Source organism: Equus asinus, chromosome 21, assembly GCF_041296235.1.
Source record: "Equus asinus isolate D_3611 breed Donkey chromosome 21, EquAss-T2T_v2, whole genome shotgun sequence".
Taxonomy (NCBI): Eukaryota; Metazoa; Chordata; class Mammalia; order Perissodactyla; family Equidae; genus Equus; species Equus asinus.
This window is the reverse complement of record NC_091810.1, coordinates 59,835,599-59,847,968: the sequence shown is the minus strand read 5'-3', so window position 1 is coordinate 59,847,968 and position 12,370 is coordinate 59,835,599. Positions and strand designations below refer to the sequence as shown.

Here is a 12,370-nt window from a genome sequence, read left to right as displayed (position 1 = left end):
GTGATGATGGCTACATAACTCTAAATATACTAAAAAGCATTGACTAGCACACTTTAAATAGGTGAATTATAGGGTATATGAATAAACCTAAAAAAAAAAATGCACTGGGGGCCGGCCCGGTGGCGTAGCAGTTGAGTTCCCACATTCCACTTTGGGGACCCGGGTTCACAGTTCGGATCCCGGGTGCGGACATGGCACCACTTGGCAAGCCATGCTGTGGCAGGCATCCCACATATAAAGCAGAGGAAAATGGGCACGGATGTTAGCTCAGGGCCAGCCTTCCTCAGCAAAAAGAGGAGGATTGGGGGCAGATGTTAGCTCAGGGCTAATCTTCCTCAAAAAAAAAAAATCCATTGGACACATTTTCTCTGTTTTCCCCAGATATGGATTCCTGGGACCCAGTTCAGTGAGGAAAGACATTAGAGACACAAACCTCACTGGGTTCTTCCTGGGATGGGCTGAGGAGAGAAAACTGCAGTTTCCTAGGAGGACCCACCAGACCAGAGGTCCCTACCTCAAGGCCTTCAGGCTGTTAGTCCACAGGCATCCTTAATTTTGAGCCAACGTTTTCTAATCATGAGTTTTCATATTTTTAAAAAATCCAGGCTTTCAACATCTCTTGCCATCAGAAGAAGGCAGCACGACCTGGTTCCCATGGTCAGTACCAGGCTGCAGCCACACCAGGCACAAGCCCCCATTGTTCCCTGTCCCCTCTCTTCCACCGGGACTGAGTCCGCTACCACTTGTCATCACAGCTGCTCTAATTGTGTTATGGAAAAAATATACTTGTCTCCTTCCAAAACAGAAAACAAAGAGGGAGAAGTCTGAGGGTTTCCAAAAAATGAGCAACATCAGAGTGCTGTGTGGGAGTTTACACAGTGTCCTGTTTCACAGGCTAACAAGATACACCTGCATCAAAGACCAGCTTTTCCTTGCATGGCCAGCCTCACTCCTTCACGTGGCCTGTCTGGCCCTGGCTGGATTGGGAGCATGCGATTCCTGTGTCAGATTCCTAAGTGCCATGAAGCGCCAGTCTGCTGTCTGGTTCACAATTCATCTCTGGTGGCTAGCACAGATTCGGCATAAAAGAAAGCACTTTGTAAGCATGTGATGAGGGAGGGAACAAATGCAGCCAGAAGCCCATGAACTTGAGATATTCAACCCCACAGAAGCCACTTAAAGCCCAAAGAGTACATGGAGCCCAGTAATTCTTCCTTCTCACCCTTCTCTCAACCTCCTTTCTGCATCCAGCCTACCCTCCCGATCACATTTCATTCAAGGCAAAGTTCAGCCCTTTGAGCCTGTCACAGGTTGGAATAGGTAAAACACAGTGGTCAGTTTTGTGGGTTCTCTAATGCCTGAAATCATCTAGCCCATGGCACACCCCCCAGCACGGTATTGCTACTTACGCCTCATGGGGTATCCTGGGGAGTGGGAGTGGGCTGCGACAAGATGCAGGACGGTGCAGCCATCTGCATCCTTCTGGTTGATGCGGCCTTTCCACTCAGGCTTGTGGTCCATTAACCACTTGAAAAGATGGTTTTCCCCTGAAGGGAATTAAAAGGAGTTGCTAAGGTTATTTTCTATATACAGAAAATCAGCAAAGCAAATCAACGTGTACCATGCTGAGGGAACCAAATGGGGAATCCAACATACACTGCCACTCACCACAAACAGGTGTGGGAGACACAGGAGTTTGTAAATTGAAAGGATGAGTCTTAGAAAGTTATTCATAATACTCTTAAGTCAGAGTCCCTAGAAGCAGAGCCTGAGACAAGGATTCTCGTGCATGTGATCTATTGAAAGGGAGCTCAGGAGAAAGACAGTGAGGGAAGCAGGGCTGGGCAGGGGAAGGAGGCAAGCAGGGATGCAGTCTCAGCTGAGTCGGCTTCAGCCTGATCCCATGGAGAGCTCTGGAACATGAACTGCACCACAGCATTGACCCAACTTGAGGCAGGGGCTGACCTTTTATACTCCCTTGACCGTCAGTCAAGAGCTACAGAATGCCCCAAGGGAGGGAGGCAAGGTTGAGGGAGACCCTCCCTGGAAAGTGGTGCCTGTTGACAAAGAGCAATTTTCTGCTGGAACCACCAGTACTCACAGCAGGTGGAATGGGGACACTGGTGATTAAAACGATCTAGGCCAGGCACCAACACCGCCCGTGTCAGTAATCAAGTCAGCATGTCTGATTAGATTATCCTACTACATTACTATCAATAGAACATATATTTTAAATTCTTTTTCCAGACTCCTTCCCTGTAGCTCCTGAGATGGAGGAAAGCATCACACTTCTGGCAACTCTGTGGACATCATCTGTCACCATGTCAGAGTTTTCCTCTGAGAAACTAATCAGGGATAAACTTGAAGATTGATCTGATCAATACCGGCCTGTAACCAGAGGAGCTAACTTCAAGAGTAGATACAACGAAGAATCATGATTTTCCTAACCAGAGGCACACTTCTCTGAGTCCCAGATTTCTAATTTTGAAACTAAGAGGATTGGATTAGATTGCTTTTAATCAGACTTTACTAATAAATGTTTCATCCACCAATCCCTGTGTCAGAATAAAACCTCTCATCGATTCTCCAATATACGAAATGGATAACAGCAGGGCCAACCCAACTAAAGCAAAGACGGGCCCCAGGTCCTCCAGCCCCTGGCCACTCCCTCTCTCCCTCATTCCCAGGGAGATGACACAGCCTGGAAGAGGAAGGGTGTCTAGACAAATTCTTTTGTCCCCTTCTGGCTCTAAAATGGTCTGGGTAATTGTCCAACAATGATGCCACATACGCTTGGAAAAGAAAAACAAGCTCCTATCTAAAGTGTGTGTGTGCGTGTGTTTTAATGATCAAATTAAAATATTTTAAAATTTAAATCCTATAGCCAGGTGAAGACTAATAAAAAAAAAAAGAACTTTATGAAAATAGGAGTCCTTTAAAAGTACCATAAGCAAATTTTATCAGCTATACAGCCAGTGTTTCCCTTGGGATCCACCCCTCCAACCACCCCCCACCCTGCTCACAGCGGTTGGCCCTCTGGGCTAGAGAGAAAATGAACTGGGAAAAAGACCACAGCTGCCTCTGCAGGCAAGAGGAAACTCCACAGCCCTCCTGGGAGCTCTGCCCAGCAAAAGCTGTCTGTCCCAAGTCTCCTCCTTGGGTCCCAGGACTCCAGCCTGCTGCCAGGATGTGTCTAGGAACACAGAAGCCTTTTAGTTTGGGCCTCTTGTAGCTACCAGGTCTCAGAAGAAATACAAATGATGCTGTTTCCCTGCTGCCGTCATCCATTTGAATAATCAAATCATTTAAATATTTTACATTCAAGTGGCCACATTCTGGTTTCGCTTGAGCTCAGCAGAGTCCCAGAGCTCAGAGCTGGAAGGGCAGCTCGGAGGGGGAATAATGGAAAGAACACTCACTCGCTTGGATACAGAGTTGCATGAGGGCATGAAGCGGATACGGGCCTATAGTCTCAATATTTGCACCAATGGAGATGAGCCACTGGACTAACTGAGGCACCTTTTCCATCTTCTCATAAAGTCCAATGAAGACATATTTCTGAAAAAAAGAAAAAACCAACATACACACAGGAAGAATCATGGAAGTCACTACATCAATATGAAACTTCAAACCCTTCACCCATAAATTTTGGAATCGATAAAACCTGGATTAGCTGTGGCTCAGGGCTAAGGTTACTGTAGATAACAAATGTGTGGTGAGACAGCTAAAGGGGAAGGTCCCAAATACAAGCCTGAAGTGGCCTGACTTGAAACCATATGTTTCAAGAAGCCACCTTACCTCAAAGAGACTTTTCAGGGATAACTCTGGGACATGGATATTTCTGGGTAGTCGGTCTTTTTTCACTGACAGAAGTAGAAGTGACTGAGGAGAGAGGATAAAAAGAAAAAGATGGCATAAGAATGTTCTCCATATAGGTTATTAGAGCAAAAATTATCTTCAGCTTTAAAATCAACAAACCAAAAAGAAAACCAAACACCCTCCAGCCCTGTCTCTTTTTCTAAGCTACTTGCCAAGCTTTACAGCCTGGACCATAATCATCAAAGTCCCTCTGTCTAGCCAACTTCCTGTTCGGGCTGAGAGCTAAGCTCTCCACGTTTCTTCAAAGGCTGCTGAGGACAGGAGCAGCTAATGGCAAGCAGTATTGCAGAGAGTACAGAGGCAGTGGAGCAAAAAAGTAATTCCCTGCAAATTTATTAAAGCTTAGCCAGATGAAGAATGAAATGCTTTAGAAATAGCCCATCCCAATCAATTCTTCAGCACATCAGTGTTTCATCACCCCAAGTATTTGGGGTCCATTAGACCCAGTCAAGTGGTGTGCTAAAGTCAGCTCCTATCAGCTAGTGAGAGGGAACTGTGCACATCTTCTCCCAATTCCAAGTCCTGTAGTCATGTTAGGAGCTTGAAATTGACCACGGTGAGAGTATTTACGCTAGAGAAATTGGCAAATTCTACACATCGGGACTTTTTTTCTCAGAGAGCCAGTTGTTAAACCACTGACTCTATCTAAAGTCACTAAAGAAACTGAATCCCAGAGAGGCTAAGCAACTTTTCCTAGGTCACACAGCGCATCCTGAGAGGTCCCTGTTGAGATCATCCAGGTACACCACAGATGTAAGCGCTCCAGGCTCTGGTAGGGCCATGACTGGAAGCCCGACCTCAGAACCAACCCCCACCATGTGTGCTCTTACCAGTGGATGTAGCACCACAGGAACTGGGCCTGTGACCACATCTTGCTTCCAGTATCTTTCAATTTGATGTCCACTCTTAACTGCTCACCCTAAACAGGCCCCACTGACCATACTCAATCCCAGATAACACATTCAGAGTTCTGACAGTCCTGATTGCTGGCCTGGCTTTTATTTACAAGATGCTTCTGTCTCCAATATTTGAAAATGACCTAGGCTCCACTGCTGATACAATATTGGACCTGCCACTTGGGCTGGATTCCAGGGCCTTCCCTTGGCTGCCTGCCTTCTCAAGACCTTTTAATGTGGGGATAAGCTTCAGGAAACCCATAGCTGGACTTTAGAAGATTTCCTATGTACCCCCGAAACTATACCCATAATTGTGCATTTATGCAACAAGAGTCCCAATGATTTCATTGGATTTCCAATGGAATCCATGTCCTTTTCAAAAATTTAAGAATTCTGGGGGCCGGCCTGGTGGTGCAGCGGTTAAATTCGCACGTTTCGCTTCTCGGCGGCCCAGGGTTCACCAGTTCGGATCCTGGGTGCGGACATGGCACCCCTTGGCAAGCCATGCTGTGGTAGGCGTCACACGTATAAAATAGAGGAAGATGGGCATGGACGTTAGCTGAGGGCCAGTCTTCCTCAGCAAAAAGAGGAAGATTGGCAGTAGTTAGCTCAGGGCTAATCTTCCTCAAAAAAAAAAAAAAAGAATTCTGTATTCTAAGCTCATTCGGCCTGCCTGGATCTAGAGTCCTAATGGGTTGCCCTTGGTTTGGGTGACTTTTATGGATCGCCCAGCTTTAGAAAGCCCACCAGGCCCTTTCTAACCAAACTCCCAGCCTTGGCCAGCCCATCCTCATGAGCACTTACAAGCCATCGTCAATGACAGCTACTATTCACTGGAGACTTAGCATATGCCAGGAATTATTAAACTCCTTTAGCTCAGTGCCTGGCACATTGTAAGCCCTCAATAAACATTAGCTGCTATTAGGTGCTCTTGGGCCATTACTGCTAATCCTCACCAAAACCCTGAGGGAATAGGTTTATATCCTGCAACTTACAAATGAGGAAATGAGGCTCAGGAGTAGTAATTAGCCCAAAATAGAAAGTGAAAGATTAGGATTCAAGGAGACACTGAATTCAATGTGCCACTGAAGCCAGGCTCTGTAGTCCACTCTGCTCCTCCATTCTATGGATTCCTCGCCCCGGGTTTGGGTCCTACAGCCTCACTGCTACCTGTGGGTCCCTTAAAGCTATACGGAAACCGTCCGAGAGGCACAAGCAGGTCATCTGGGCCCACACTAGCAAAGGCAGCATGCCAAAGATTATGAAGATGAGCATGCAACTGTTTATTTTCCTCATTCCACATTACCCATTAGCATGTGGTCTTTACATTTCTTTGAAGACAACGTAGACACAGAGCAAGGGGTGAGGTTGCCACAAACAGTAATTTCGCTAACTTAAAAAAGAATGGAAACTGCCTAGTACATCTCAGCGACTTTCCAATTTTTAATGACTTTACAGCTAAAAAGTTACTTTGGTATCAAGATAAACAAATAATAAATTACAATCCCCCAGTGCCAGCAGAAAGAAATCATTTAATCAAGAATGTACTTTCCCCACAAGAGAGCCATCTCCTTTTACTTACGTGCCACAAGCCTTTCTTTGCCAACTTTTCTATTACAGATTGCCATACTTCTGCTGAGAATCCAGTAGTGAAAATATGGTCAAAGTAGGGCAAGAAACTTTGCAAAACAATGGGGTCATCTGAAAGAAAGTTCCATTGTTTAGAAATTTTAACTTGGGCAAAGTATAGAACATTTAGGAAAAGATCCTCCACTCAAGACCACATATAGACAAATGGTAAATTAAAGATATCAGAAAGAGAGGCATTTTCAAAGTCCTATATAATTGACTGAAGTAGCAATCATTTAACTGCGCCCGTAAACTCAACCCTCTAAGAGTTAGGCAGCATCAATGTGAGCTGACATTCACTGAGCTTTTCTATTTGCCAAGCCCATTGATATGAGTTTATATTTAATCCCTCAAACAAACCAAGAAGGCAGTGCCTATTATTTCCATCTACAGAGGAGGAAATGCAAGCTTAAGGGAAGTTACAAACTTTACTTCCTTTAAGAAAGATACGACAAATATTGTTTTCACCCAACAGATGAGAAACTATGACAACGAGGTCAGGCTTCATGGCATATCATGCAGTTGGTTCATGACAAAAACCAGGTCTACCAACTCTTTTAGTCAATACTCATTCTTCTCATCTAGTGGCGCATCAGCGTATGGCAACTCACGATCCTCCAAACCACATTTCTCAAACTCATGCATGACAACATTCAAGGGTCAGGTGCCAGAATAACATGGCATCTCTTTGAGGGTTATCAATTTCCAAAAATAAGTAAATACCAGAACAAACATATATTGTACAAAAAGATACTGAATTTCCACAAATCTATTTTCCAAAATTTAGAAATTGGGCCATGAGCAGACATTCACCCTCCAAACAGGAATGCTTTGCCTACAAAATAAGGGATGCGTCACCCCAAGAAGTCCTGTTAATTGCCCCCTCTCAGGATGGGGGCAAGAAGGGAAACTATCCAGATTTCTTAAAGGTGCAGTCACCAACAATTAGTTGTTTGGAATTCCCATAGCTCTGCCCTGGCTTCTGACAGAACAGTGACTTTTAAAAGACCCAGACAAGACAATAAGGAAGTATAGCGAAGGGGCCAGGCCATCAGGTTCAGAGGAAAGGAAAGTCGGCTTCAGTCACAGCAAGAGGCTAACTAGAGAGCTGCAACCTTTCAGCACCTGTCTGGGGACCTTCTGCTTCTCTGCCTAAGAGACAGGCTGTCCCCACCTCTAGCCCCCTTCTACTCACTGCCTGATACTGCTCTTACCCCCACTCTGTGCCAAACTTGCAAAAGTCTGTAGGAGTCCAGCCACAGGCCACAGAAGTTGCTTTCCCGCAATTGCAATGGGAACAGTTGGATCTATAAGAGCTGAATCTATTGCCAGTTGTGATTCCCCACTTCTGAAAGCCAAAGACCATTTTTCAGCAATTCTAACATGTGCCGTTTTTCACATTCTAACATCTCTAGAACGGGGACAGGTGTTACAATCGATGTTTCCTCTCAATAGCAGAACATAAATTAACAGCACATCTTGAAACAGTGCAATCTTAAATGTGATCAAACACAATATTTGAGAACAATGGCCTGATTAGTGGCGGAATTTCAGACTGTGCTAAGATAACCAGAGAAAGAGCTCCTTTGTCATTGGCAAGGAGGATATTATATTGTGCTTTATGGTTTTCTGTTTTGGCTAATCCAGCCCATGGACAAAGCCATCTCACAGCCAGGTCATTAGAGTAATAATCTAATGAGCCATGCAAAAGGCCCCCATGTGTCACTCCCAGATGAGCGTGCGGGTCCTCTGCTGCCATGAGCTTCGCAGCTGCCACCCTGAGCACCTATTGTCAGCTTTCACAGGACTCTCCATCAGCCCTTCCATGTTATTTTCATAGCAAACAAGAATATTTTCTCGACATATTTGAGAAATACATACAAAAAATCACAGGAGAGAGCAAAAAGTCACATAAAACAAGTAGTATAAGTAGGGAAAGCTCTGTGAATAGCACCACAGAAAACAAAGTCTGAAACAAAATTAGGAAAGCTTTAAGTGATTTGTGCAAAAGGACTTAGTTTTTTACAAGGCATGTGCCACCAAAGCTTCCAAAAGGCTTTCTATTGCGAAAATCAGTTTGATTTAAACTACAACCATCAGCCACAAAGAAACACCCCAGAATGATCTCCCCAGGAGCCTGAGTCCCCAGGAGCCAGAGTCCCCAGGAGCCATCCAAGGAAACTAACAAGGACCTTAAAAAAAAGAAAAGAAGAAAGAAAGAATGCTTCCCCAGTTGTGGCTTACTGTCCGTGGTGTTGAAGATTCCCACAAGGAAGTCAGCAACCTGGATCTGGTCTTGGTTGCCCTGCAGAAGCTGCAGACCCTTAAAAAACATGCGAGCGGCTTCATAAGGCTGGAGCAACCGCAGCAAGGAATACCCAGCTCGGTAGTAGCCCTGGAACAGAAGAAAACCAAAACCGTAGCACATCCATCTCTTTTAACCTGCTGCTGAAAGGAAAGCAAGATTGGCGACTTGGAGAAACGGAATCAAGGAGTCTCACTTCTACATAAACACAGGTTCCTAACAAGCACTGGATACAGGATTTCCACACTACATTCTGTGACACATTTTTCCCGTCCTTTTTTAACTGCCAAGAAAATAATCACTTTCAATCCAGGACTTATAAAGCATCTGACATATGACATGGAGAGAAGGAGGTGGGCCTGGTTCCAATTCTACATGTGCAGTTTATTTATTCATGCCTCAAATCACAGCCTGGGCAAGAAAAGAGGAACGAAAAACACCCATGACGGCAGTGTTCCAGAAAAGAGTGAGATTGTCATGAAAATACAGAAGTTGTTCCCTCTCCCTTTCAATCAAAGTAAACACAATTTCCACTGGGTATGTAGGGGAAACAATTGTAAGGACAAGCATTGAGATTAACCAAGCTCCACATTATAGGCAATATACGTCAGAGGCAAAAAAAAATTTGATTTCTGTAGGGAGAGGAAAATTACAATGATTAATAGAGGAAAGTGGTCCAGTTTTGCCTGTCTACAAACTGTATGAGTCTTGAGTAGAAACAAAATGATACTTACTGCCTTGTCCACTTTGATCATCTAAATAAACTGGCATCAGAATCTACCAAAATAATTTCTGTCTAAGACAACAGAAGGTGTTCACCAACAGGGTTCATATAAAAAGCAAGCACTTGAAAATTCCTCTTAACATCAAATCTGATTATTTATTGACGTGTTTTAACCTTCACTTAAAAGTCTAAAACCTTAGCTAAGAATCAGAAAAGGGGGAAAAATGTGTTTTTTCCCCCAACCAGGCAAGCTGTTACAGAATTCCTCACTTCTTTGCCTTCCTCAGATGTAAGTTTCTTTCATCTCTTATTTTGAAGGGGGGTGAGGGGCTCAGAAGACGCCACCCCAAAAAATGACATTTTGGCGTAAGGATTATTTTGAGCTGAAGGCATCTGAGATTCAACAGATGCAGAAAGACGCCTTCCCGGAGCTTCTCTTATCCGACTAAAAGCAGAAACTCTAAGAAATGAGGGCTGCCATAAATCCTCTCTCCCGGGGAATTTTTATGGCCGTGAAGAAGATGGAAAGTCAGCACTGAGATGGACTAGCACAGACAAACTGCTAAGATACCCCTTATCTTCCATTAGTTTCCCCATATATTTACCTTCTCACAGTCTGTAGGCCCTAGAAGTCTAAAAACCCTTCCCTTTGTCTTTGCGTCTCAGCCATTTATTGCTCTTTGTTAAAAATGGCATATAAGCTCTCAGGCCTACCTGCTTCTTTAGGGTCTTCACTTCTTTTCTAGGAATGCCCCTGCGCCACATAAAAATTAACATCAGATAAAATTTCTACACTTTTCTCTTGTTAATTTTTCTCATCAGTCTAATTGCAGGGCCCTGGCCACTGAACCAAAATAGGGTAGAGGAAAAGGTTTTTCTTCCTCCCCTACAGAGGACATTTGGGGCAGGGAGAAAGAATGGAGGAGGAAGACCCCCAGGACCTCCAGGTAAGAATGGGGGAGTGGTCCTGGTTGTTGGGCTGTGAGGGGCTGCTACAGGTTTGGCCACTTAAGGAAGAATCTGGGAGCATCATCCAGGACCCCCTCAGACACTGGGGCCACAGCCACAGCTGCCGCCTCAGGGATGCAGGCAAACCCTCCCAACTTCCTCCCTTATCCTACTTGGGGGATGGAAAATCCTAAGATGTCTTTCAGGGAAAATTCCTCAGAAATGCTTTCCCATTTTCAAAACTATTCAATAACTTCTAAAGTACCCATCCTCCAATAGAAGAGGTTTAATGTAAAATCCACAAACCCCTTCCTCCAGGTTGTAGTAATCTGTAGGTGAGACCTCCTCACCCACTTCCCACTGTGTTCTGTTTCCAGTAGTCACACATGAAATGTAGACCACTGAGGATATAATACAAACTCCTATTTATTGAGTGCCAACAACCTTACTTAGTGGCTCCTTAGTCCTTGAAGCAACTCTAAGACAAAGATATTAGCACACATTTCTCCTACGGAAATGAAGCCTTACAGAGGGAAAAGTAACTCATCCAAGTTGTTGAAGCCAGTACACAGCAGAGCAGAGAGAAAAAACGCTGTGCTTTTCCCACTTTATTGCAGAGCTCCTCTATAAACCGTCTATGCCACTACTTTGACAGTTAATTGTGTGTTGCCTCAGATAGCTCCAGAACTGCAATTTAACTTAAGGCCTCTGATTGTGCACATGCTGTTCCTCCCCCAGCTTGCCTGTGAATTAGTACAGGGCTGGGATGGTGCCTTTCACTCCTTTTGTCTGCCTTGAGGCACCAAGAAGGTGAAGGTGCCTGGCGGAGTGGGCGCCAGAGCATGTTAGCTGAAAACACAATCAAATGATCATTTACTGACTTTTGTTCACAGCTTAAAGGGTTCTCAGACTTCTCTGATCCCGCCAAAGGGGCTGATTTCTACCGTAAGGATGCTTTCTGAAGAATCGGTGCCATGTTGTCCACCCAGCTTGCATTTGAAATAAAGCTTTGCTAAAATGAAACTTGCAAACAGCAAAGACCATGAAGAGACTATGAGTTTTGGTGTAACTACAGAACAAAAAGGAGCTCCATGGTGACTCCACAGCACTCCATCCACCATGAGGCCCAGCTCTGCTCTACCCTACACGGGCATTTCAACACTTGGCCATCACTGGTTTTACTCTTCTCCAGATACGGCTCACATGCCCTGTGAGCATCTATCTGAGGTGCAAAAAGTTGAATGAGAAGCACTCTTAGCCTTTCCATTCTAAAAAGAAGGAAGGGAAAGAGGCAGGTTAAGAGGAAGGAGGCAGCAGGCCCCAGTGTCACGATACCTTCACGTAGGTTTGATCCCACTCAAGACACGCCTCGGCAGCCATAAACGACTCATTCCATTTCCCAAGACAGTAAAACGCTTTGGATTTGTTGCACAGCAGGACAGCCACATCCCTGGGGGGAACCCTGCGAGAAAGAACAAACTGGTGGTCAGTAAAGCTATCTTTCTGCAAATACAGAAAATCACCCCTAAAGGCCACCATTTCTGGTGCTGGCTGCTGCCATCATGAACGGGTTTCAGCAGGAAATGTCCAAGTTATGCCCATCACATCTGAGCCTCTAGCCCCTTAGAAAGCCTGGGGCATGTGCAATGCACAAATCTGTCCTTCATCCTTCCCAAATCTTCTGCTTCCCCCTCTTAATGATGAGTGTTCACAACACCATGGTTCCACCTCGAATTGATCTCTCCAGATCTTTTCATCTTTTAGAGACCACTGATAGAGATGCTGGGAAGATGGTGACTGGTCCTAAGGATGGAGAGGATGGGAGTTCCCACCAAGCCTCAGCAGAGTCCGAACACACTGTGTGTCACTCCACATGCATGTTCACGCTGAACAGATGCAGAGCTTACCATGGAAAGGGGCTTTCAGAACACGTGACCACAGCACCCCCACTGACCTAACGTGAGAGGTACAGGATGAGCACAGTCCTAG

General features: G+C 44.9%; 1 protein-coding gene across 4 annotated transcripts in view; it reads right to left on the bottom strand.

Annotated features, from left to right (window-relative positions):
• The window catches only part of TRANK1 (tetratricopeptide repeat and ankyrin repeat containing 1), a 98,542-nt gene that overhangs the window by 57,037 nt on the left and 29,135 nt on the right, over nucleotides 1-12,370 (bottom strand). For all 4 annotated transcript variants that reach the window (XM_070492342.1, XM_014845802.3, XM_070492343.1 and 1 more), the window contains 6 exons: nucleotides 11,717-11,843; nucleotides 8,649-8,799; nucleotides 6,358-6,476; nucleotides 3,799-3,882; nucleotides 3,420-3,558; nucleotides 1,410-1,547 (listed from right to left, as the gene is read on the bottom strand). In XM_070492342.1, coding sequence (XP_070348443.1) covers nucleotides 1,410-1,547; nucleotides 3,420-3,558; nucleotides 3,799-3,882; nucleotides 6,358-6,476; nucleotides 8,649-8,799; nucleotides 11,717-11,843 — 758 coding nt within the window. The remainder of the gene's footprint in view (nucleotides 1-1,409; nucleotides 1,548-3,419; nucleotides 3,559-3,798; nucleotides 3,883-6,357; nucleotides 6,477-8,648; nucleotides 8,800-11,716; nucleotides 11,844-12,370) is intronic.